The 26,033-nt window shown below is 44.5% G+C and overlaps 2 protein-coding genes across 3 annotated transcripts in view; one reads left to right on the top strand and one right to left on the bottom strand.

The window, feature by feature from the left end:
- Positions 1–9,848, bottom strand: part of ITGAL (integrin subunit alpha L) — a 45,526-nt gene extending 35,678 nt beyond the window's left edge. For both annotated transcript variants that reach the window (XM_082429471.1, XM_082429472.1), the window contains exons 1-6: positions 6,205–9,848; positions 5,035–5,137; positions 4,334–4,428; positions 4,157–4,224; positions 1,363–1,480; positions 1,108–1,238 (exon numbers count right to left, since the gene is read on the bottom strand). In XM_082429471.1, coding sequence (XP_082285597.1) covers positions 1,108–1,238; positions 1,363–1,480; positions 4,157–4,224; positions 4,334–4,428; positions 5,035–5,137; positions 6,205–6,259 — 570 coding nt within the window. In that variant the 5' untranslated portion in view covers positions 6,260–9,848. The remainder of the gene's footprint in view (positions 1–1,107; positions 1,239–1,362; positions 1,481–4,156; positions 4,225–4,333; positions 4,429–5,034; positions 5,138–6,204) is intronic.
- Positions 9,849–23,747: 13,899 nt separating this feature from the next.
- SEPHS2 (selenophosphate synthetase 2) lies at positions 23,748–26,033 on the top strand. Its single transcript, XM_082428915.1, has one exon. The coding sequence runs from the start codon at positions 23,933–23,935 to the stop codon at positions 25,286–25,288; it is 1,356 nt and encodes a 451-aa protein (XP_082285041.1). The 5' UTR covers positions 23,748–23,932; the 3' UTR covers positions 25,289–26,033.

Raw genomic sequence — 26,033 nt, 5'->3', positions numbered from 1 at the left:
ATAAGTTTGTTTTATTTTATACATTTATTTATTTATTTTTGGCTGTGTTGGGTCTTCATTGCTGCTCTCAGGCTTTCTCTACTTGTGGCAAGCGGGGGCTACTCTTCGTTGTGGTGCGCGGGCTTCTCATTGTGGTGGCTTCTCCTGTTGCAAAGCACGGGCTCTAGGCGCGCAGGCTTCAGTAGTTGTGGCATGCGGGCTCAGTAGTTGTGGCTCATGGGCTCTAGAGCGCAGACTCAGTAGTTGTGGTGCACGGGCTTAGTTGCTCCGTGGCATGTGAAATCTTCCCGGACCAGGGCTTGAACCCGTGGCCCCTGCATTGGCAGGCGGATTCTTAACCACTGCACCACCAGGGAAGTCCCACCCATCTCTACTTCTTATCCAGGACCTGGGCAACCCAACTCCACATTCCTGCCTTGAATCATTCTTTTGTTTTGTTTTGTTTTTTTGGCCACACCTCTCAGCATGCAGGATCTTGGTTCCCCAAGGATGGAACCCATGCCCCCTGCAGTGGAAGCATGGATTCACCAGGGAAGTCCCTCGAATCATTCTTTTGAAAATGAGGCTGTATATAAACAAACACAGAAATAAATCAACCTGGAGCCCCTTATGGAGCGCTGTCTGCCGGGCTCCGGTTCTCTGGGTTCTGCCTACCTCATCAATAGAGATGGCTCCCAGCAACCATATTTCTGCTGAGTGACCCTGCTAAACAGGATACAGTTGGCTGGGACTGAGGTGAGGCCAGTCAGAATCTCTTCTCTGAGAAACTGGAATTTGCAGGGGGAGGGGTTGCTTGAGAGGAAGATTGGGAAAAAAAAAACACCTCCTCCTGAAACTTTAACATGTGAACTTGGGAGCTTTCCACAGGCCTATGTGATCTAAAGAAGCTGAGAGCCAGTCTACAGAGAGAAAGAGAAAGACAGAAGGAAGCAAGAGCCAAAAAGAAACAGAAATGAGAATTAGGTAGAATCCTGGAAGCAGACGTCCAGTAATAGCCATGCCCTTAGGTTCTAGAGACATCCTGTACTAAATTTTCCCTTTATGCCCTTAGCTAGCTCAGGTAGGCATCTATTGCCTACAACCAGGAATCCTAACTAATATATTTACCTGGTAGGAAGAGTTGCTGAGTTTCTTCATCACATCCTTCATGAAGTCCAGAATTTTCTGAAATTCATCTTGCTGCAAGCTCCTTGAGCCATCAAACAGAAATACCAAGTCTACGTTGCCCTTTATACATTCTACAGAGGCCAGACACAGAGGGACTTGGTAAAGGGTCTCTGAGGGTTGGCCTGCCCATGCCAGTTCCCATGTATGGGCAACCACTTGGAGGTATTTTTACCCATTGGATCCCCCGTTCCTTACCCTGATAGCCGGGGTGCCCTTGCAGCACCGGACCCCTCAGATTCTGGCGGAAGAGGTAACACAGGCCACTTAGATAGATGTTCTGGTCACATGTCCGAGACAGTCCAGGGTCACAGGCCTGAAGGAATCAAAGATTTTTAAAAAGCTTGGGGCTTCCTCTTGCTGTGTGTCTTTTGGGCATCATCAACCAAGAACAAGAACCTTCAGGGTCATCATCCCCTGACCTCATTCCCATCATCCAACTGGTTACCAAGGCAAGGTAATTCGGCCTCCAGGTATCTTGTATCAGTCTCCCCATCCCCACTACCAATGTTATATGCCAACGGATGCTCGCTGCCTATAGGACGAAGTCTAAACTCCTTAGTTTGGCATTCATATAGTGTACAGTGGGCACTATCCTACATTTCCAAACCCATCCTCTTCTACTTCCAATTACACATTCTGTGTTTAAGCCAAATCAAATGACTCCCTATTCCCAGAATATACAATGATGTTTCTTTCATTTATGACTACCTTTCCTGCCAGACTGTAATTTCTTGAAAGTCAGGGCTCATGTCATGGTCATCTTTGCATCTCACTCCCCTTCCCCCATCAGAACCCAGCACAATGCCTGGCATGTAAGAGTAGCTAAGTAATCAAGCTCCAATTAAATACTGGATAAATATTTCACTCGTTTAGCTTTCTATTTCTCATATACCTGTGTCAGAAGGATGCTGTTGGGATGAACTGTAAAGAGTAATGGACTTGTAATCAAATAGGAATTATATTCAAATCCTGGCTCTACCTCTTTAAAACCATGTGATCTTGACCAGGTCTTTTAACATGAGGTCCTGTTTCCTCATGTGTAAAATCTGTATACTGATCCCTATCTCACCTGAGTGTCTTGAGGATTAAAAGAGATAAGGCAGGGCTTCCCTGGTGGCGCAGTGGTTGAGAATCTGCCTGCCAATGCAGGGGACGCGGGTTCGAGCCCTGGTCCGGGAAGATCCCACATGCCGTGGAGCAACTCGGCCCGTGAGCCACAATTGCTGAGCCTGCGCGTCTGGAGCCTGTGCTCGGCAACGAGAGGCCGTGATGGTGAGAGGCCCGCGCACCGCGATGAAGAGTGGCCCCCGCTTGCCACAACTAGAGAAGGCCCTCGCACAGAAACGAAGACCCAACACAGCCATACATACATACATACATACATACATAAAAAGAACGTAAGCAGACAAGAATAGCATTTAAAAAAAAAAAAAATTAAAAGAGATAAGGCAGTGTTTCCCAAACTTTAGGCGTTTGTGTACCAGTTCACAATTTCTGTCATATGGGCATATCATCCACACTATTATTTACTTAATATTTTATTTAACTAAAGTTTACCTTTTTAAAAAAAAATTATTTATTTATTTATTTATTTATGGCTGTGTTGGGTCTTCGTTTCTGTGCGAGGGCTTTCTCTAGTTGCGGCGAGCGGGGGCCACTCTTCATCGCGGTGCGCGGGCCTCTCACTATCGCGGCCTCTCTTGTTGAGGAGCACAGGCTCCAGACGCGCAGGCTCAGTAATTGTGGCTCACGGGCCTAGCTGCTCCGCGACATGGGGGATCTTCCCAGACCAGGGCTCGAACCTGTGTCCCCTGCATTGGCAGGCAGATTCTCAACCACTGCACCACCAGGGAAGCCCAAAATTTACTTTTTTAAAAAAATTGAAGTATGGTTGATTTACAATGTTGTGTTAGTTTTTGGAGTACAGCAAAGTGATTCAGATATATATATATATACACATTCTTTTTCATACTTTCTTTTCCATTATGGTTTATGACAGGATATTAAATATAGTTCCCTGTGCTATACTATAGGACCTTATTGGGGGAGGGAGGATGGAGGAGGGAAGTATTGGGAGTTTGGGATTAGCAGATGCAAACTATTATATATAGGGTGTATAAACAACAAGGTCCTACTGTACGGCACAGGAAACTATATTCAATATCCTGTGATAAATCATAATGGAAAAGAATGTGAAAAAGAACATATGTATAACTGAGTCACTATGCTGTATAGCAGAAATTGACACAACGTTGTAAATCAATTATACTTCAATAAAATTAAAAACAAAAACAAAAAACAAAAGAAAAACCCAAGAGGAACTTGTTGTTTAAAATTTACTTTTTTAAACTTTAGCCTCATCCTGTGCAATGCGAGCCAAGAAATCATGAATTTAATGTACCTGTTGAATATTTTTTCTAATAAGCCATTAAATAAATATATGACTATTAAAACATTAAAAGTTGTGTACCACCACAAATCATCTTGTATATTAACGGTCACAGATATTGTACATTTGGAAAAAACACTGAGATAACTAAGGTCTCAAAAATAGCTGACTGATAGATGGTCCTCAATAAACACTGACTGAATCTGAATCTTTCTGATGCCTATAATCTTCTATAGCACGGGTCCCCACCACCTCGGTCCGCGGACCGCTACCCTTCTGGGGCCTGTTAGGAACTGGGCCTCACAGGCGGAGGCGAGCGGCGGCAAGCAAGCAAGCAAACCTTCATCTGCCTCTCCCCATGGCTTCCCTTCACCGCCTGAACCATCCTCCCATAGCTCGCAATACCGCCTGTACCATCCCCCATCCCCCCGCCAGCCTGGTCAGTGGAAAAATTGTCTTCCACGAAACCAGTCACTGGTGCCAAAAAGGTTGGGGACCTCTGTTCTATAGGATCTTTAATCCATTTTTTTCTTTCCTTTGTCTCCCTTTCCTAGCATCAAGCTTCACAGGCGCTGATATCACACTGTACAGAACTCTTACCAAAAGGCTGTCACTTGTGGGGTCTGTCGCCAAGGTCATTCCCAAGTACTTGGAGGTATAGTTGGAACCTGCAGGCACCAGAAGATTGGTCTGGAGGAACTTAGGCAATCCCGGTGTGATGGGGCCAGCCTCGATTTCTTGGTACCGTTCCTCCCAGCTCCCAAATCAGTTACTCACTACTCAGTCTGACTGGCAGGCAGTGTCCAGTGCCCAGCTGGCACTGATAGAGGTTTCCCATGTTGTTCCCCTCACCTGGAGCTCCCACGACAACCCTGATGAGAAATCGCATCTGTGAGATGGAGTTGCCCAGGCCTTTAACCACCCACTCCTACCTATTAAGGGGGTTCAGACCCCCCACAAGATATCTCAAAGCAATTCAGCCACTCCTCTTCTGGGTGACTCCTCAGCCCCCATCTCGTCCCTATTGAATCCCAGATAAATAATCCAATATGACAGAATTCTAGAAAGTTAAGGATCTTTTCCATTTACAGTCCAGAAAAACAGAGGCCCAGAGAATGATCTGCTAGAACGTCACATTATGAGTTCATTCAATCAGCCAACAATTCAAAAGTCATTTATGGCCTACCTGCTATGTGCTAGGCTGTGGTATGTACTAGGGAGGGGTGGGGATTAGAGAGAAAAACCAAATCTCTGCCATCAAGGAGCTCACTGTCCAGTCTGGGAACGAGTCTGGAATCTAGGAAGTGTGGCAAAGTGTTTTAGGGGTTGTGATACATATCCCCTGCTATTAGGCACTTATAAGGTGCTTTAATGATGGATGGTCCTCATCCTACTATCTGTTGCTTGGGTCCCACCACGGACTCCTCGAAACAGGAGGGTCCTGGCCAGGGCAGGGAGGACCTGCGGCGACAGCTCACCCGTTTCCAACCTGCAAGACGCGGTACCCAAAATGCCTCCCGGCGTGTGGAATGGAGAAGTTTTGCACGTGTCGCACATCCAGGTTGTAGCTCCAGGCTGGGGCTGAGGGATACCAGGACCAGGTCAGCCACTTCCGGCCAGGGACCCCCCCACGACCACCCCGGAACGGCGGTCGTTGATTGGCCGCAACCCACGTGCCCCCAGTGGGCGGCCTCACCCCCAAAGACCTCGGTTCCTTCTCCCCAGGCCGCCCACACCCGGGGCATGGCTGGCAGCCCATCTCCTGGACTCCAGGAAATGTGGAAGCAATTCCCTACTACGGAGAGCTCTGGCAGCGCCATGGCCTGGGGAGGACACACAACTTCCCGATTGGCCCATCAGCAAAGAAGGAAGGATGAGAAGGCGGAGGCCCCTAAGAGAGGTCAGAAGGCCCCCCCAACCCCCGAGGCGGTGGGGATGCCCCAAGGCAGGGTGCATCTCCCCACACACACCCACTTCTCCCTTGGGCTTGGGGCCCGGTCGCCCTGAAAACTCAGATAATTAGCCTCAGGCTCCCTCCCCGTGAAAGTTCAAGATCCCCTGATCCTGTGAAGCTGCCTCCTCACTCATGTAATGCTCCCTCCCTCCCCATCCCACCATGGACCAGTCTCTGCCATAACCATTAGACCTCAAATTCCCCCATCACATCCCCCACCTAAGCCCCAAACTGTCCTTTTTGGCCTTGCTTTCCTTCCAGGCCTCAGGCTCATTTCACAGCACCTTAAGATGTCAGAGATGCTGGCCCTGCCATTTGTTCAGATGAAGAGACTGAGGCCCAGAAAGGGGGAAGGGACTTGCCTAAGATGGCAAAGAGAGGTAGAACCATGGGTAGGACCAGACCCTAGACCAGCTGTCCACACCCATTAACCATCCCCCTTTTTTAAGGGCACACTGCCCCGTCTCTCACTGCTGCCACCTTTGTCTCCCCTTTCTGTCTTTTCCTTCAGACCTTGCCTATACTTTGACTTTCTTTCTTTTCCCCCTTCTCCCTCCAGGATTCCTGGGCCCCACGTTACCTATGGCCAATCCCACACTTAAAACAGCTGCTCATTTACTCTGGTTCCACAAAGCCTTGCAGTTTCCCTGGGCACAGACACATGTCCCCTCCCCTCCCCACCCCTCTTGCCTACCGAAGAGAAAAGGCCCAGACAGCAGCAGCCTTATCACCATGATGCAGGAATTCATCTTTCAAGGGGCTGGAGGGACCCGACCCAGGTGCAGTCTCAGAGGGCTCTTGGGATTTACTGGCAACCTAGACAGGGTGAAAGAGGGAAATGATAATGCCCCGGGGCCTCTTGCAGTGGAACTTTCTCACAGAGGCGCCAAGCTGGTGACACTGCACTGGGGGAGAGAGGGTTGTGCCTGGAGGGGTTGTGAAACCGCATGGGTTCAGAGAGGAAGTGTAAGCAGGTTAAAGACACTTCCTGTGCCTGCTTGCATTTTCTTATCATCCAGGGGCAGGCAGCACAGTAGTGCTGCCCGAGAGCTGCTGTGTCTCAGTCCTTCACCAGCACACAAATTTAAGATTCGTTAAAGCTCAGTGGAGGATTGGTCAGATGAACTGTGGTACAACCGTAGTGGAATGCTATGTAGCCACAAAAAAGAAGGAGGATTGAAAAAAAATAAGATCGGGGGTGGGGGGAAGAATGATATAGCTTTCTCTTGATGTTGAAAGATGCCCATGAAATACTCACCATCGAAGAAAAAAACAAGTTACAGAACAGTATATTTAATAATTCGTTTTGAGTCTAAAACACAAACAAAAAATAATAATTTCCACAGAATGGGAGATATATGATTTGCAAGTCATCTGATACGGGACTTGTATCCAGAATATATAAAGAACTCTTGTGGGACTTCCCTGGTGGTCCAGTGGTTAAGACTTTGCGCATCCCCTATAGGGGTCGCGGGTTCCATCCCTGGTCAGGGAACTAAGATCCCACATGCCGTGCAGCATGGTCAAAAAAGGAAAAAAACAACAATGACAAAACAAAACAGAATATATAAAGAACTCCTGTAACTCAATGGTAAAAAGACAACCCAGTTTTCAAGTGAGCAAAGAATTTGAATAGACATTTCTCCAAAGACAGTATATAAAATGGCCACTCAGTACACGAAAATGTTCAACATTATTAGTCATTAGAGAAATACAAATCAAAACCAAAAGATACCACTTCACACCCACGAGGATGGCTAGAATAAAAAAGGAAGAAAGAAACTAAGTGTTCGTGAGAATATGGAGAAATGGGAACTCTTGTACTTTGCCAGTGGGAATTCAAGCTGGTGTAGCTACTGTGGAAAACAGTTTGACAGTTCCTCAAAAAAGTTAAACATAGTTTCCATGTGACCTAGCGATTCCTAGGTCTAGACCCAAAAGAACTGAAAATATGTTCACAAAAAACTTATACACGAGTGCTCATAACAGAATTATTCATATTAGCCAACAACTGGAAACAATGCAAATGTCTACCAACTGATGAATGGATAAACAAAATGTGGTCTATTCATACAGTGGAATATTATTCAGTCATTAAAAAAAGAATGAAGTATTGGTACATTCTACAATGTTTGTCCATGTAGAATGTTTGTACATTCTACAAACATTCTACAATGTTTGTCCATGGACAAACCTTGAAAACCATGCTAAGTGAAACAAGTCAGGCACAAAAGGTCAGATACTGTATGATTGCATTTACATGAAATGTCCAGAATAGGCAAATCTATAGAGACAGAAAATAAATGAGTGGTTGTCAGGACGGGGGGAGTGGAGAATGTGGAGTGACTGCTCTTGGGTATAGAGACTCTTTTTGGAGTGATGAAATGTTCTGGAATTAGATAGTGGTGATGGTTGCACAACTTTCTGAATATATTTTTAAAAAACACTAAATGGTATGTGATTTATATCTGGAAAAAAAAGAAAGAAAAATGGAAGTTGAAATTATGGGTGTGTTTGTAAAAAAAAAAAATCTGAAAGGACACACAACCAAACTCCAAACAGTGATTACCTCTGCAGAATACGGATTACACATTTCTGCATTATCTGGAAGAGGGCGTATAACTTGGGTAATTAAAAAAAATAAAAATATTAAAAACACAACAGAATAGAGGAAGTGTATTTGTTTATGGGAAAGCGATACTGTTACACTTCATATTCTCTCTGTTGTGAGGAAATCCTGCTCAACCTGCAAGGCCACTTCCAGTGTCACTGCCCTGGAGAAGGCTTTTGCAGTCAGATTACCCATAATCTACTGCCAGGCAGTTACAATTTGACAAGCTGGCTCTTGATAATTAGATGATATTAAACAGTCTTTTTCAAATTCAGTTAAAATCAGATAAGTCAGACTGATTTCTTTGATTCTCTGTACAGCAGTTTCAACTTACAGCTAACCGAATTATTTCGTTTTGTTCTGAAATTACAAAAAGAACATACATTTTAAAATTCAAACATCACAGAAGTGTATAAAGGAGAAGGATAAAAACTCTAGAATAACCATGGTTACCAGTTTGGAGCCATACGTTCTTCATGACAAAAAATTATTAGTTCTAGTAGTTAACCATACAGGTTTGATCTGTTTGGAAAAATTATAATTCTCCTCTCACCACGGAACATCTAATCCAGAATTAATAGTCAAATTAGCCACCTCCAGTGTGAGGGTTTTCCTTTACACCAGCTTCAAATTTTAGATGCTTGAGTTAGGGCTTAAGTTTATAGAAACTTTAAGTGTATCAGTAGCAACGAATAGAACACCTGGGATGAAAGGATTCAGGAAACAATCTCAGAGTCTCCACTGCTTGGATTGTATTAATTTATGTGTATGTTTCAGCAGGTGGGTGTACTCATTTGTATATTTATCATGTTCTGGTTTTCAGTTTAAAAAAACAAAAGAATTATACATATATATAATATATATATATATATATTTTTTTTTTTCCCCCACTTCTTTTCAAGGTTTATAAGGCTGAGGAACTATAAAGTACAAGTAAGCCCCAAAGATTCTAGGAAGTCAGGGGCCCAATGCAGGAGAGAGCAGGTGATTCCCCTGAAGAGCTGGGCTGCAAAGATCTCAGGCTGGGACCACACGGGGAAGGCCTGAGGGGCAGGATGCACCTTACACACACACACACACACACACACACACACACACACAACTTCTTCCTAGTCATGTTCGCCAGCTGCCTTCATCATAACTGAGACTCAGTTCTCTGAGGGCCCAGATCCTCTGAACTGTCTCTCCATTCCATCCCTTGTGTTAGAACCTCCATCAGTTTTCACCTGAACAATTTATTGCCACGGCAGCTCTTCTTTCCCTCAGTCCCCTCCCCCTAGAGAAGGTTCTACCTCCCAGGTACTACCACAGTAGCCTTGAGAAACCTGAGCATGTCTCTCTCACGCTTTAATACCCCTGATGATTCCCCTTTTGCACACACAAGATCGAGTCCGAGCTCCTTGGTATGGCTTTCAGGGGCCTTGTTGCCTCTCTGTGCCCCATGGTCTAACCTACCGAATGTCTCCTCAGTGGACAAACAGACCAAGCATCTAGAGAAAAGTTTATGAAACAAAAAGTGTTGGCCATACTCGCACCTCTTTCTGAGGAAAGCAGCTTCAGTAGGTGGTTTCTGTATGATGTCTTATTGGCTGCATCAAATGAACAGTGTGGAACGGATTCTGTTGGCGTGGTGATGGCTGACTGGACCTGAGGTGATGCCTGGGGCAAAGATGGCCACGGATAGCCTGGACCCAACACATGCAGCTCTCTCCAGGATGGCTTGGTTGTTCCACACAAGGTCATGAAAATGGACTCAAACATATCACGTCACAGAGGAGTGACAAATGAGATCTCAGATTGGGAAGTTCCAGGTTACACAGAATCCATGCAACTAAGACTGAGCCAGTGGGCTGGATGCCTCAAGTCTGTGTGTCCTCTGTGGGGTAAAATGATCTTAATGATGTCTTATTTTTCCGTAGGTTCATCTGAAAACGATGAGAGAGAATTTTCTCTTGCTCCACTCAAGAGAGCAAACAGCACTTTGTATCATGCTCTTTTGTATCTTCATCACTGCTCATTCCATGGTCCAAGCCATCACCATCTTGTGCCCAGATTTTTTTTTTTGCATCAGATTATTTTATATTTTTTGATAAATGTATCAATGCAAATAATACTGTAATCCATGTTCCCTTCTCCTCATGCCCTAGAAGCAATAATTACAATCATTTGAGGGTAATGATGCTTTTATATTTTAGTATGTATAAGTATCACAATATATATATCTATATATGTGTGATATTTATGACTTTTAATTGACATAAAATGATTTCAAAACTGTATAAAATGTTCTGCACTTTGGTAACTCAATATTATGTCTATGAGATCAAAGTGAATATATATAATTCTGGTTTATTCATTTTGATAGCTGTATAATATTCCATTGTTTGGATATGCTCATATGCAGTCTTCCTTTTCTGATAGATGTTGAGTTGCAATGTTTCAGTAAAAATCCTAGTATATGTCTTTTTGTATATTCTTTATAAATTCCCTTATGGTATAACCCCAAGGATAAATTTTAAGTCATAAGGCATACACATCTTCAAAGACAATATGTAATAATACCTGATAATAAATTGTCTTTCAGAGTAGTTATGGCAATTCTACCAATTCTCCTTTTCTTTATTTGTCAATATCTCATTTTTTTTCCTTGATGCTGTTGTTGACTGAAAAAACACTGCACACCATAAAAGCAGTGAGTTTCAGTTCTATTGGGGGACCTTACTGAGAACTATAGCCCAGGAGATAGCCTCTCAGATTGCTCTGAATAGGTAGGGGAGGAGCCAGTATATATGTGATTTTTTTGGCTGGGAAAGACATGTAGTCAAGCATACATCGTGGTAAAAGATTACTAATCTAATCATAAAACCGAGATATCTCAAGTTAATGATCTTAGTATTTTCTATGTCTGGGAAGATGCAAGAATCTGGGGTCATTGACATTCTCCCTTAGAAATGCATCTTAATTATCTACATCCAAAACACAGAAAGCTCCATCTTACTTTTCTCCTTCCGGAATTCCCTTCCAGGTGCACTGTCGGTGGGCAACTGCAGTGGGTTGCAACTTAATCCTTATAGAACTGGAATGGTGGGGGGCAACATTCTTTGTTTACCTTGTAATGTCCAGTTTTGTCTATTAAGCCATATATGTAAATATATATATATATATATATATATATATCTTATTAACTTAATTTCCCTTCTCTGATAGACCTAGTGGCAGGGCAGGAATAAAGACGCAGATGTAGAGAATGGACTTGAGGACAAGGGGGGGAAGGGGAGGCTGGGACGAAGTGAGAGAGTGGCATTGACATATATACACTACCAAATGTAAAATAGATAGCTAGTGGGAAGCTGCTGCAAAGCACAGAGAGATCAGCTCGATGCATTGTGACGACCTAGAGGGGTGGAATAGGGAGGGTGGGAGGGAGGCTCAAGAAGGAGAGGATATGGGGATATATGTATATGTATAGCTGATTCACTTTGTTGTACAGCAGAAACTAACACAACATTGTAAAGCAATTATACTCCAATAAAGATGTATAAAAAAATTTCCCTTCTTTTACAAAGTTATAACAGATGATAAAGTGGGAGATTTAGATCACTGGCTTATTATAAAAAGCTATAGTTCAGGAACAGTCAGATGGAAAAAATGCACAGGGCAGGGTGTGAGGAAAGAGTTTCCCTGCCCTCTCCAGGCACCTCCACATGCTCACCAACCCAGAAGTTCCTTGTGCCCAGATTTTGTGACAGTTTCCTAACTAGTGGGTCCTGCTTCCAACCTTGCCTCTGCTACAGTCAGAGGGGTCCTTTAAAAATATGTCAGATCATGTCACTTTCTTGCTCAAAACATTCCAGTGGTTCCTCACGTCACTCAAAATACCAGCCAAAGTTCTCACCATGTCCCACAAAGGCCTAACTCATCAGACATCTCATCATCTGTTTGAGCTCGTCCCCCTCCAGCTTACTCCTTTCCAGCCTCACTACTGTCCCGGCCCTTTGATCATCCATCACTCCTTTGCCTCAGGGCACTTGTTCTCCTGCAGGCTCCTTCCCTCATCTCCTCGAGCTCTTTGTTCCTTAGCACTTATAAACTGCTTCTATTATCTAATTTCCTTATTCATCCAGTTTATTGTCCATCTTCCCTACTGGAATGTAAACTCCACTTGGACTGTTGCTGTTCACTGCTGGATGCCCAGTACCTAGAACAGTGCTTGGAGCAGAGTGGATAAATATTGAATCAGTAAATGTTTACTGAATGAATGAATGCTCGGGGCTGCCCTTGTCCCTAAGGATAGTTAAGAGGCTTTTGCTTTCCAAGGTCTAGGCTCTCAGAAGCAAAAAGCTGTATCATCCAAAACGGAGAGGTTGAAGGAGTTGAAAGAAGAGGGCTGAGGGCTTCCCTGGTGGCACAGTGGTTAAGAATCTGCCTGCCAATGCAGGGGACACGGGTTTGAGCCCTGGTCCGGGAAGATCCCACATGCCGCGGAGCAACTAAGCCCGTGCACCACAGCTACTGAGCCTGTGCTCTAGAGCCCAAGAGCCACAACTACTGAGCCCGCACGCCTAGAGCCCATGCTCTGCAACAAGAGAAGCCACTGCAATGAGAAGCCCGTGCACTGCAGCAAGAGTAGCCCCCGCTCACCACAACTAGAGAAAGCCCGTGCACAACAACGGAGACCCAACGCAGCCAAAAATAAATAAATAAAATAAATAAATTTGTTTAAAAAAATCTATTTGTTTTCATTTCAGGATGTTAATATCTATTTTAAAAAAAGAAAGAAGAGGGCTGAGTTCCCAGAGCCAGGAATTTATTTAATGACTGTATAAAATGACATTATACACTGGGGGCAGGTAAGCAATCTGTTGGCTCCTTCCAGACTGTGAACTGGAGAACAGAGAGAGGATTGGCCAGTTATAAGAGAGGGGAGGGCAGTTCAGACATGCAGAGAAATAGGTGTCATGAGAGATATAAATATGAGCTCCGTGAATGAGGAACAGCGATAACTTGGGGGGCGGCGTCCACTCCTAATGGCCTCTCTAGCCCCAGTCCACATGGACTCTCACGCTGCAACTTTTCTCTCCTGTGGCTCTTGGACGAATAAAATATTGACTAGGCAAGGGTGTGGCAGAAGGAAGCTTCTGGGCGCGCAGGGACCAGCGGGCCTCTGGCTGATGTAGTTGGCATCAGGAAACACAGGCTGGGACCTCCCAGCCTCCCACACGAATCCACCAGGCCCAACTGCCTCGAAACCCAAGACAAATCAGGGCAAAGTTCTCTTTTCAGATCCACACAGAAGATCCGCTGGTGCAAATGCTGCTGGCTGCTATCAGCTGCTGTCTCCCGGCCCAGGCTCCTCACCCACGACTTCCTCTTGGGTGTATCAACACAAGCTGTTTTGGTCAGGATGGTTCTGACACAAGCATCTGGGTCACCACAGGGCTCTTTCCCCTTCTTCCCACCTGCCAGGAGGTTAGAAGGAGAAACTCCCCAGGAGAGGAGTTGGAGCCTCCTGGGAGAGGAGGTCACTAAGGCTACCACCTATTCCAAGGCCCTTATGATCTCATGGCTAGGTGGACCATGCATTCTATGGTTCTAGAAACTCTACCTGGGTTTTCCCTTTACCTGGAGGGAGGGTTGAGCTGAACACACCACAGGTAGGGATCTTCTAAGGATGGCACCCCTTGGGCATTCACCTGTAGTCCATGGGGCCCCCCGTTGTCCCTGACTGACCTCACTTCGAGGGCTCCATTTCCAGCATCTGGGTGTGGGGTTCATTTTTGTGGCCAACAGAGCATACAGTTCAGGGCCAGCAATCTGGGAATCAGTTCTGGGCCGTATTGTCCTGCTATGTTGTGCCAGTGAATCTCTTCACCTCTCTGGGCCTTGGTTCCTTCTTCTGTACATCAACCAGACTTCCATAGGACTCACCAATCTGTGAGCTCAAATAGGATCATATTCGTCTTCATACCCTCATTTTGTTGCTTTATGACCCTCACCTGCTAGTACAAGATCTCCAGCTTCCTGCAAATCTTCTGTGCTATTTCAGAAAGTCTCACATACCATTGCCTGGCATGTAAGCTGCTCCAGGCTTCATACCTTGGTTGCTATAGCCTAGATGATAGCCACTGTGTATAAGAAGGATCTCTACTCTCCTCTGACAGCTAAGACTTCATTCCTGGGTCAAGCTCATTGTCATATGAGTCTCCCCCACCTTCAGGAAGCTCCTCTGCTCCCTCTTGAAAAGGTCTTCTATAGGGTCACCTCGGAAGTTTTCCGGGCATGCCCAGTCATTCTTGAACTTCCAAAGTGGCCAGAACCCAAGTTTGGCCTGCTTTGTGTACAATGAAGATATCAGTAACGCCCGCCTGATAAAATTTTTTCCAACAAGGAAAAATTTGTTAAAACAAGGAAAATGACTCCCTGCCATCACTCTACCTCAGTGGGAAAAAAGGAAACATTTCCCATCTTCTCACTGGGTAGCTTGAGTCCATCTAGAAAATAGGTCAAGAGAATTCCCTGGTGGTACAGTGGTTAGGACTCCGCGCCTTCACTCCTGTGGGTCCAGGTTTGATCTCTGGTCGGGGAACTAAGATCCCACAAGCCTTGCCGCACGGCCAAAAAAAAAGAAAAAAGAAAAACAGAAAAATAGAACCTGGAAGACTGGTTATTGTAGGATGTGTTTGCACTGTCTGAAGTGTTTGGGGGAATATCTAAATCATTAGGAAGGCCTCCTCCTAGGTCTCACGACCAATCAGACTCTCCTCAACCCCTTCTGCTGCCCCTCCTCCAGCTGAATATTCCTGAAGCTCCTTCAGGAACTATGGGCGACTCCCTTCAAGGCCTCAGATGACGCCCTATGAATTTGGAGGGTCTTGGCCAAATCTCACATTGTGGTAAGTAATAGGAGCCCATTTGAACTGGCTAAAATTAAAAGAATAAATTTGTTTAAAGGATATCACAAAACTCTTAGGGGAACCCCAAAACAACCGGGTCTTCTGGGTGGCTGGAGAGGGCACCCCATCTTCCCCCATTCTTCCCTTCCTCTCTGCAGGCCAGCATTCTCCGCATCTTCAACAAAGCTCGAAAAAGTTTGCCCTTTATTGACCACCTCATCCCAACTTTATATATACTTAATCGAAAAGACCACGGGGGCTAAGATCTCTGAATTTCCACACTCTTAGGAGGGAGAATTTGATTGACCCAGCTAGAGTCAAATGTCCACCCCACAGTAACCAGCTGAGGCCAAGGGAACAGAGTCACATCCTAAATATAAACCAGCATCTGGCCACCTCGTCCTCAATCCCTGGGTGGGGAAGTAGTCCTCAAGCAGAGGTTGCGGGGCTAGGGCGAGGCAGAAATCCCGAAAGTTCTTTGTTTCTTGGGGTAAATTTCAGTCTTACAACATAACTTGGCTCAAACTTTCTTTAGCCTCACGTCCCACTTTTTCTTCCTCAATCTCTCATCAGCCTATCCCACTTGTCTGAAATGTACATTCCCCATCACCACGTGTCAAAATCTGCCCAAGATCTTCTCTAAGGCTTTAAAAAAATAATAAATTTATTTATTTTATTTATTTATTTTTGGCTGCGTTGGGTCTTTGTTGCTGCGCACAGGTTTTCTCTAGTTGTGGCGAGCGGAGGCTACTCTTCGTTGCGGTGCGCGGGCTTCTCATTGCGGTGGCTTCTCTTTGTTGCGGAGCACGGTCTCTAGGAGCGCGGGCTTCAGTAGTTGTGGCTCGCAGTCTCTAGAGTGCAGGCTCAGTAGTTGTGGCGCATGATGGGCTTAGTTGCTCCGCGGCATGTGGGATCTGCCCAGATCAGGGCTCAAACCTGTGTACCCTGCATTGGCAGGCAGATTCTTAACCACTGCACCACCAGGGAAGCCTTTCTCTAAGGCTTCATGCCAACTTCTCCATGCCATCCTTTATGATAGTTTCCACTAGAAGTGTAGTAAGAAAAATTTCAGATTTGAAAGATCTCCTGAATATCACCTAATTCAACCCTCCCTCGCCTCACACAAGTCCCTTATATATTACCTCCCACTAAATCTTCAGCCAGGTCCCACTCACACACCTCCAGAGCTGGGATGCTCATGACTTCTCAAAGAGATCCACTGTGTCTCCGGCATCTCTGCCTGTAGCAAAATGCTTTCTTGTATTACATGCCAATTTGCCTTCCTGTGACTTCCATGCTTTAGACTTGGTTCTGCCCTGTGGAAATGCCTAGGACTAATCATTCCACCTTCCCACCGGAAACTCCTCAGAAATTTGGATATGGCTCATGTCAACCCTTAGCCTTCTCTCTTCCAGGCTGAACATCCTCAGTTATGTCTAATATTCCCCATAAAACAGTCTCAAGTCCTCTGACCATCCCAGGAGGACCACGTTTCAACTACCCTCCTAAAATCTGGTGCCTCAAATTAAATACAACAGGGATATTCAAGGAAATCTTTAAATTAAAAAAAAAAGGAAGAAAATAAATTAAATCTCCAACATAATAAGAATTTGGTTATATCGATTAAACAAATCGATTTTATACAATACTATTCAGCCTTTATCAAAATATGGTAGATTTACATATACTAGCATAGAAAGATTGTCATGGTAGAAAAAAAGCAAGTTACAGAGCACTGTGTGTTACATCTTATTTGTCTGCTAGGCAGGAAGTCTGTCTTTCTCAGCTTCTCTCTCTCCCATCTCTCTGCTTCTGAAACATTTTGTTTTTTAGTGTATATAAAACCAATTGGGGGGAGGATAATGACTGAATTCTGCATAGTTATTTCTAAATTCTAGAGATGTCTTGAGTTATTTCTAGAATATAGAGGATAAGGTTTGGGGAATCTTTCATGCTATGATTGTTATGTCTGTAATGTTTTTTTTTTTTTTTTGTAAAGAGCACATATTACTTTCATAATCAGAAAACAACAACAACACTAATAAAGGATTTGCAATGCTTTGGTGAGCTCCGAATATCAGGGTGTTGATCTATTTCCTCCTTCACATTCTTTTCATTTATTCATTCAGCCAACGCTCTCTAAGGCCTCCTCTGTGCCAGACCTGGTGCTGGGCCTTGGGCTCTTAGAGGCTAGTGAAGTGTGATTCCACCTATGAGAAGCTCACAGATGTCAGAGAAAACCTAGCATGATAAATGCTAGAACAGAGGAAATCACAGAGCTGAGGGATCACAGTGGGGGGACTTCCTGGAGTCTTGAAGATAGTAGTGTTTGTGGGCCATAAAGGGCTTTTGGGTGATTGAGAGCAGCCTGGCAAAGGCCTGGAGGCAGGGAGAGCTGTGCTGTCCTCCGTCCACCCCCTCCACCTTCTTCCCTCTAGTCCAAGCCACCACCATCCCTCACCATCCTCTGCAGCATTCTTCCCCTCCAGTCTATTTTCAACCTAGCAGCCAGAGTGATCTTTCAAAAACACAAAGGCAACCATGTCATCCTCCTGCTCAAAACTAATCTTGTGACTTCCTCTTTCTATTAGGAGAAAAAGTCCAAAAATCCTCTGCAGACCCATCAGATCTTGCACTCAAGCCATCAGGAAATCTGTTGGTTTCAAAAAATACCCTGACTCTGATTGCCTCTTACCGTCTTCACTGTAGCCACTGGTGCAAACCACCATTGTCTCTCTCCTGGGGTTTTGCAGGAGCCTTCTCACTGTCCCTCTGATTCCACCTCCCGAGCCCATCTGCCCTCACCTTAGGCAGAGTCATCATGTCAGTCCTCCAGTCTAAACCCTCCAATGGCTCTTATCTCACCCAGAGCCAAAGCTAAAGGCCTTATAGTGGCCCACAGGCCCTGCATATCAGGCCCTTCATTGCTCCTCTGACATCACCTCTTCCTGCCCTTCTCTCGTCCAGCCACTGGCCTCCTTATTCTTTCGCCATCGCATCAGCCTTGCTGTGTCTTGGGGCCTTTGCTCTGGGTGTTTCTCTGTTTGGAATGCTGTTCCCCCAGATGATCACATGACTCCCTCCCTCCTCATCTTCAAAGCCGCTCTGGTGATCTCTATCTCTGTCTCAGAATCCTCCATTCCCCTAGTTCTGCCCTCACCCCGAGTCTCTTTCTCTCTCTGGGTCTTATGGCAGGAGTTCACTCACTACGGTTTCTCACATTTGCCTCAGATACAAAGATGAAACTTCCTGGCATTTGGGATGGTGGAAGGTGGTTAAGAGTGTGAGAGCTGTGGCCATGAGTGTCATTTTCTCAAGTCTTCTGAGGCAGAGCCTGTTGCTAGAAATCCCATGAGGCAAGTCCAGGAGAGGTGGGAGTTGGGAACTAGGGCTGAACCTGGCCTGGGTCAGGTCCAAGGCAGGGACCACCAATGGGGACACTGACCTGGGTGTCAGGCCAGAGCGGTGGGGGCTCAGGCCGACGGGAAATGTTTTGGACCTTTGGGGTTTGACTGCAGACTAAAAACCATAACAAAGTTAGATTATGTCAATCCTACAATGACCTGTGAAGCCCTATGTCCTGTGCTACCTCCTCCCTACCCTGTGCCACATCTGTCTGACTTCATTTCCTTTAACACTCCCTACTCACTGTGCAGCAGTCACCCTGACCTCCTTGTTGTTCCTAGACCACCCCAGGCACACTCCTTCCTGCCCCAGGACCTTTGAACTTGCCAGTCTCTCTCCCTGAAACACTCTTTCCCAAATATCTGCATCCTTATTCCTCTCTTCAGTCAGGCCTTTATTTCAAAGTCACCTTCTCAGTGAGGCTTTCCCTGACCACAATCACACAATACACACTCACATACAAGAATCTTACCTCCCTCTCTCCAGACTTTATTTTTTCTCCTTAATATCTATCCCTAACCAACAAAGGATTGCTCTTATCTAGTGCTATCTCTCTCTCCATTAACATGTCAGCTCCATGAGGACAGGGATTGCTGTCTGTTGCGTCCACTGATATAGCTCCAATATCCAGTGCAGTGGGTAGCACAAAGGAGGTCTTCTATACATATTTGTGAATGAACCCAGGGAGTGTCTCCAGCATCTATTACATGCCAGATACTTTTCAACCATTATTTTATTTCTTACTAGAAATAAATGGGATGATCCCATTTTTGTTAAAAAAAAAAAAAAAAAAAGGTGTATATAATGCACAGAGCACACACTATGTCGCTCCATACAGCCTGGAGGGAACGGCTGGGCGCCCCCTGGGGCTCATTGTGAGGTGGTGGCCCTCCATATAGCATGGCAAGAAAAATGTCTAAACTTAGCTCTGCTCCACTAAGGTGTCAATAGCAATTCTCTCTGGGAGGAGGGATTTCAAGTGATTTTAACTTTTTTCCTTTTTACTAAGTTGCATTTTGTGATTTTTCTACAATGACATGACAATGATTTTGTAACAAGAAAAAATTTTAATGGAGAGTGTACTGAGCCTACTGAAGTATCTTCAGTGTACTGAAAATGTACTAAATGTATATTTTCAGGAATTCCCTGGTGGTCCAGTTGTTAGGACTCCGTGCTTCCACTGCAGGGGGTGCAGGTTCTGTCCCTGGCCGGGGAACTAAGATCCCACATGCCTCGAGGTGCGGGGCAGGCCCCCTCCCCAAAAAAGTGTACTGAACCCTAAAGTGTAGTGTTATAATTCTGAATGATTATCATAATGGAAAAAACCCCAAGGCTTTTGTTGTATGTGGAAATCAAATGGTGGTGGGTGAGGGGTGAGATAGGAGTAGGGGATTAAGAGGTACAAACTACTATGTATAAAATAAGTAAGCTACAGGATGTATTGTACAGCACAGGGAATATAGCCAATATTTTATAATAACTTAATTTTTTAAAATATTTATTTATTTATTTATTTATTTATTTTGGCTGCACCAGGTCTTAGTTGTGGCACACTGGATATTTGTAGCGGCGTACAGGATCTTTAGTTGCGGCATGCATGAAGGATCTAGTTCCTCGACCAGGGATTGAACCTGGGCCCCCTGCATTGGGAGCACTGAGTCTTAGCCACTGCACCACTAAGGAAGTCCCTAAAATAACTTTAAATGGAGTAAATCTATGAAAGTTTTGAATCACAATGCTGTACACTTGAAACTAATATCATATTGTAAGTCAACTATACCTCAGATTCTCTTATTCTTTAAAACCCCTCTTTCTTCTCCTTTGCCTGCTCTCCCAACCCCACCTCCAGGTTTTTACCTTTGCAATCTTTGACCCAAATGGTAAATGTAGTTCAATGAATCTCTCAGTGAAAAAATAAGAAAAAGATAAAAAGGATGCTTTTGAAAGCTCATGATGCAGTCACAAGGATCCACCCAGGTGGATGGCCTGCACAAAGGCACGTGAACTTGTCGTTCTGGCCCAGTAGGTTGGTCACTGGCCAAGGCAAATTCATGACTTTTTTTGCACTGGCCCGGGTGAACATTGCTCCCAGGTAGAAGTGACAGGGAGGGATATGGATGCAAATCTTCCCCCAAAAGAGTCCTGCTTCCTTGAGGGGCGTGGTAAGGGTTGTTAGTATTATCAAGGGGACCCCCGGAATGAGGGGTAGAGCACCAGCCTTCAGGTCAGACAGACTTGGGTTTGCAATTCCCACTAGGTTGATTCCCAGTTGGTGACTCTGTGCAAGACTCCTAAGCTATCAGGGACCTCAGTTTCTGCATCTGTAAAATGGAGATAAGAAAGCCAATTTCCTGGGGCTGCTCTGAGGAGGAAATGAGGAGATAAATAAATGCAAAATGCTCAGCACCATCATATGGCTCATCATATGTGCTCAGCAAACTGTATTGTATAAAATGATGTATTCATTCAACAAATGTTATTGCCATGTAAAGTGCTAGGGTGGACGAAACAGAGCAGCCCCTGCTCTGTGGAGCTTACAGACTAGTGGAACAGATAGTCATGGTGTAATCACATGAATAAAGAATTACAATTGCACTAAATACTGAGAAGGAAAAGTCCAAAGAACTAAGAGAGCATATAACCAGGGGCACCTGATCTAGCCACTTTTTAACCCAGAAGAGGTGACTACAGACGAAATAGAATGTTTTTGTTTTTCCCTTAATGATAAGAGAATCCTTTACATGTACAATATGCTGAACGTTTTGCAAAGAACTTTTCGTAGATGAGATTTTCATATGATCCAAAGCACAGATGATGACCCTCATTTTACAGAAGTGGAAACTAAGGTGTAGAGAGGTTATATAACTTCCTTAAGGCCGGACAGCTCATTGATAGCACACCCAGAGATCAGACAAAACCCAGAAGTCCTTTGCTTCCACATCTATTGTTTTTTCAGTATATCATTTTTTTTAAATTCTGAAATACAGCATACTTTCTTCTTTTTAAAATGTTGAAATATAGTTTACTTACAAAAAGCATGGGGAAATATATGTGTATGGTTTAAGGAATACCTATGAAACTACCACCCAGCCCAAGGAACAGAATTTAACATAGCTCAGAAGTCCCCTTATATACCCTTCCCCAGAAGTAACTCCTATGCTAAATTTTGTTAATCATTAATTCTCTTACCTTTTAAAAGAGTTTTTATCATTTATGCATCTCAGTGATATATTATTGCTTATTTATAAATGGCATCTTAGTTTACGTTTTCTATAGCTCGCTTCTTACTCCCAATGTTTTGTTTTTGAGATTATTCATGTTGATGATGCCTATATCTCACTTTTACAAATAAATAATATTCCATTGTGTGATTACGCCACAATTTATTTGTGCACTCCCCTGCTAACAGACATTTGGATCATTTCCAGTGTTTTACCGTTATAGCTCTTCTTTTTCCTTTGGGAGATAAATGAATTTGTTTTTATAAAAAACTTTTGTAGATGTTATAAGTTTTGTGAATTTAAAGTCCAGTCCCTACACCCACATGATCAGTACTGTATGATAGTAGGTTCTATCATTTATTTTGAGTTTACCATCAGTCAGGAACTGTGTTAGGAGATTTACACACATTTAAAAAATTTAATTCTCTTAACATTCCTATTTGATATGTATTATTATCTTCAGGTGAAAGGACTACTTTTTTAGGCAATGAAACTGAGGTCCCTAGAGGTTAGACAATTAGCCTAAGGTCATTAGGAGAGCCAAGATTGCAACTCGGTCTAATTCTAACGTTCCGGTTCTTTCCAATTCACTCCAGGACTTAATACCGTATTGTGCAGTAATAAAAACCAAATGTAATGATGAACTATACTATCTATAAGTATCTACTCTATTTTTTATATTTGTGATTGTGGTAAAACACACATAACATAAAATTGACCATCTTAACCACTTTTAAGTGTACAGTTCAGTAGTGTTAAGCACATTCACATTGTTGTGCAATCATCTCCAGAGTTCTTACAGGCATTCTTGAACATATCACCTGGGGCACACGTGCAGGAGTTTTCTCCAGGACATGTCCTATGGGTGGAATTCCATGGGTTTGCATGTGTCCAACTTTATCAGTTAAGGCCAAACTTTTTTCCAAAACGTTTGCACCAATTTATACTCCCATAGGCAGTTACTTTTTTTTCAAGTATGCATTACATTCAAATGTTTAAAAAAATTATTTTAAGTTCCAATGTTAAAGGAACAAAAAGACAATACAATGAAAAAATCTCCTGTCCCCTAACCACCTCATTCTCTCCCCAGAGGCAATCAAAATTACTTATTACTTATTATTCATATAATTATTATTATAAGGTCTTTATGAGAATTAAATTAGTTAATATATGTAAAGTATTTAGAATCCTGCCTATTAGAACTGCAACTACTATCAGGATAATCACATCGATGTTTTCTCATTCTTTTTTACAGTTGCCTGATAGTCTGTTACATAAATGTATCACTATTTTAATCATAATTGATAAACATTTAAGTTGTTCCTGTATGTTTATAGCACAGCAGTAAATAACTATTATTTCCCACTCACATAGGTGAGTACATCTAAAGGATAAAGTTCGGGAACTGGAACTGCTGGGTCAAAGGTATTTAGCACAGTTCTAATTTTAATGGATATTGGCAAACTGCCCTTCATGAATACATCACAGATTCTCATATATATTAACTTAAAGAGATAGAAACTTTGGAATAGAATAAACCTAGGTAAGCTACTTTTTGTTCAGATGAGTCAGCTGATGCACGGGAGAGGGAAAATGACTGGCACAGGCAGTTAGTAGTGGAAACAGCACCAGAACCCATGCAGATGTCTGGACTTGGAGTCTTAAATGCTTTGAAGTCCATGTTAACATTTCATTATTTTGATGCTGCGGCTTGCTTATATAATGGTAGTAACTTAATAACTAATTTCTCTCTGTTCTTTCCGATTTTTTCCCTGGGCTATTTTCCTACCCTGGATTGATCATGCGCGCTATCTTGGACAATTCTGACCAGCTTGAGGTTTGCCAAGTGACCCATCTGCCCTCGTCTTCGAAAATGCTGGATTTGATAAACTGCCTCTAGGGAAACAGAGCTCCGCCAGCCACTCCCAAGAGATCGTTTAAATTACATCAAGGGAAATGAACCAAGGTATTTGTTCTGTAATCTCTCCGAGGTCGATTTCCCAAGCTGGTGGTTGATTAGTAATACATCTTTTAGACCAAAGGAAGCCCGCCTCTCGAGTCATCATTGGCTGGTACGGCTGTCAATCACCAGGGGTATAAATAAGGGATGCCGGCGGCTCCTCCTCCCGGACGGCCAGGAGCGCGTGGGGTGGCTGCAGTCAGGCTGCGCGAGTCGTGCCGGGGAGGCGCTCTGCGGTAATATCTGACTGTTACTCCTTAATAACTGGAGCGGAAAGTAAAAGGGACCTCTGCTCCTCTCTCCTCTTTTCCCCTCCCTGCCGGGCAGGCGTGATGGCGGAAGCCGCGGTGACGGGCGCCGGCGGAGAGGCGATGGCGGCGGTGGCGGCGGGGGAAGGCTCCTCGGGCCCGACAGGCTTGCCTCTAGGCCGGGGCTTCTCGAGCTACCGGCCTTTCGAGCCCCAGGCGTTGGGCCTCAGCCCGAGCTGGCGGCTGACCGGCTTCTCCGGCATGAAGGGCTGAGGCTGCAAGGTCCCGCAGGAGACGCTGCTCAAACTCCTGGCGGGACTGACGCGGCCAGAGGTGCGGCCTCCGCCGGGCCGGGGCCTGGTCGGAGGCCTTGAAGAGACGGCCCAGGAAGCCGGCCTGCCGGTTAGGGCGGAACCCAGCCCAACCTTACCAACCCTCGGCATTGGGATGGACTCCTGCGTCATACCCCTGAGGCACGGGGGCCTGTCCCTGGTGCAGACCACCGACTTCTTTTACCCCTTGGTGGAAGATCCCTACATGATGGGGCGCATAGCTTGTGCCAACGTGCTGAGTGATCTCTACGCCATGGGCATTACTGAATGTGACAACATGTTGATGCTACTCAGCGTCAGCCAGAGTATGACTGAGGAGGAACGAGAAAAGATAACACCACTCATGGTCAAAGGCTTTCGGGATGCTGCAGAGGAAGGAGGGACTGCAGTGACTGGTGGGCAAACGGTGGTAAACCCTTGGATTATCGTCGGCGGAGTTGCCACTGTGGTGTGTCAACCAAATGAATTCATAATGCCTGACAGTGCCGTTGTTGGGGATGTGCTTGTGTTAACCAAACCCTTAGGAACCCAAGTTGCTGTCAATGCCCACCAATGGCTGGATAATCCTGAAAGATGGAATAAAATAAAGATGGTGGTCTCCAGAGAAGAGGTAGAGCTGGCCTATCAGGAAGCCATGTTCAACATGGCTACCCTAAATAGAATTGCTGCTGGATTAATGCACACGTTTAATGCCCATGCAGCCACAGATATCACAGGCTTTGGCATTCTGGGTCACTCTCAGAACCTTGCAAAACAACAAAGAAATGAGGTGTCCTTTGTCATTCATAATCTGCCAATCATTGCCAAGATGGCTGCTATCAGCAAGGCCAGCGGGCGCTTCGGTCTCCTTCAAGGAACCTCAGCAGAAACTTCTGGGGGGTTACTGATTTGTCTGCCAAGAGAACAGGCAGCTCGCTTTTGTTCGGAAATCAAATCTTCAAAGTATGGAGAGGGCCACCAAGCCTGGATCGTCGGCATTGTGGAAAAGGGAAACCGGACAGCCCGGATCATTGACAAGCCTCGAGTTATTGAGGTCCTGCCCCGTGGAGCCTCTGCTACTGCTCTTGCTCCTGAGAATTCCAGTACCTCCTCTGAGCCTAGCTTGTGAGATGGAATAGGGGAAGTTGTTTGGACTGTAGAGCCTTTGTACAGAATCATGGACAATTCTCAAGAGTTGATTTTAGGAAATTTCCAAAGAAGGCTGCCTGCATAATAGTTCCAGCTGCCCTTTCTAGGTGATTTGAATCAGCCCATCAAAAGCTGCACATTCCAAGGCCAGAAGTAACATTTTGGACTTTCGGGGGGTAGATTTGTTAATCTCTTGAGTGGAAAAAGAGCAGAAAACCCTCTGTTTCCTCTTTCCAAGAGCAAGATGAGGCTACTCAGGTTTGAGAGATTTTTCTGGGCACAGGGTTCATTGATTTCTGCCCAGGGAGTGAGATTATTTAAAATTACATGGACACCAAAAATAAGTTGCAAAAAGAAAAACATTTAGATCAGAAGCAAATAAGTTTGGACCAGTACTGTTGATAAATCTAAATTGTTAAGGGAGATTAAAATGCAATGTCAAATTCTTATTAGATTACTCTGAAATACTGGCTCTTTCCTACTCTGGACAAGAATTGAGCAGCTTGTCCAATGACTGGGAAAGGAGGACCTCCAACCACCTTACTTGGTCTCTGTTAATGACGTCTCTCCCTCTAAACCCCTTTAAGGACTGGGAGAGGCAGAGCAAGCTCCAGAGCCCAGGCCTTGGTGGACATTAAGATGTTAAATTCTTGTGCTGAAAATTCCTGGTGATTTAATCAATAAAGTGATTTCTAGTGAAATAAAGAGGATTTTGTTGAAAAATT

The sequence above is a fragment of the Balaenoptera physalus genome (genome assembly GCF_965194825.1).
Source record: "Balaenoptera physalus genome assembly, chromosome: 16".
Classification (NCBI taxonomy): domain Eukaryota; kingdom Metazoa; phylum Chordata; class Mammalia; order Artiodactyla; family Balaenopteridae; genus Balaenoptera; species Balaenoptera physalus.
Note: the sequence above shows the minus strand (reverse complement) of the source record. Positions and strands in the feature narration are given on the sequence as shown.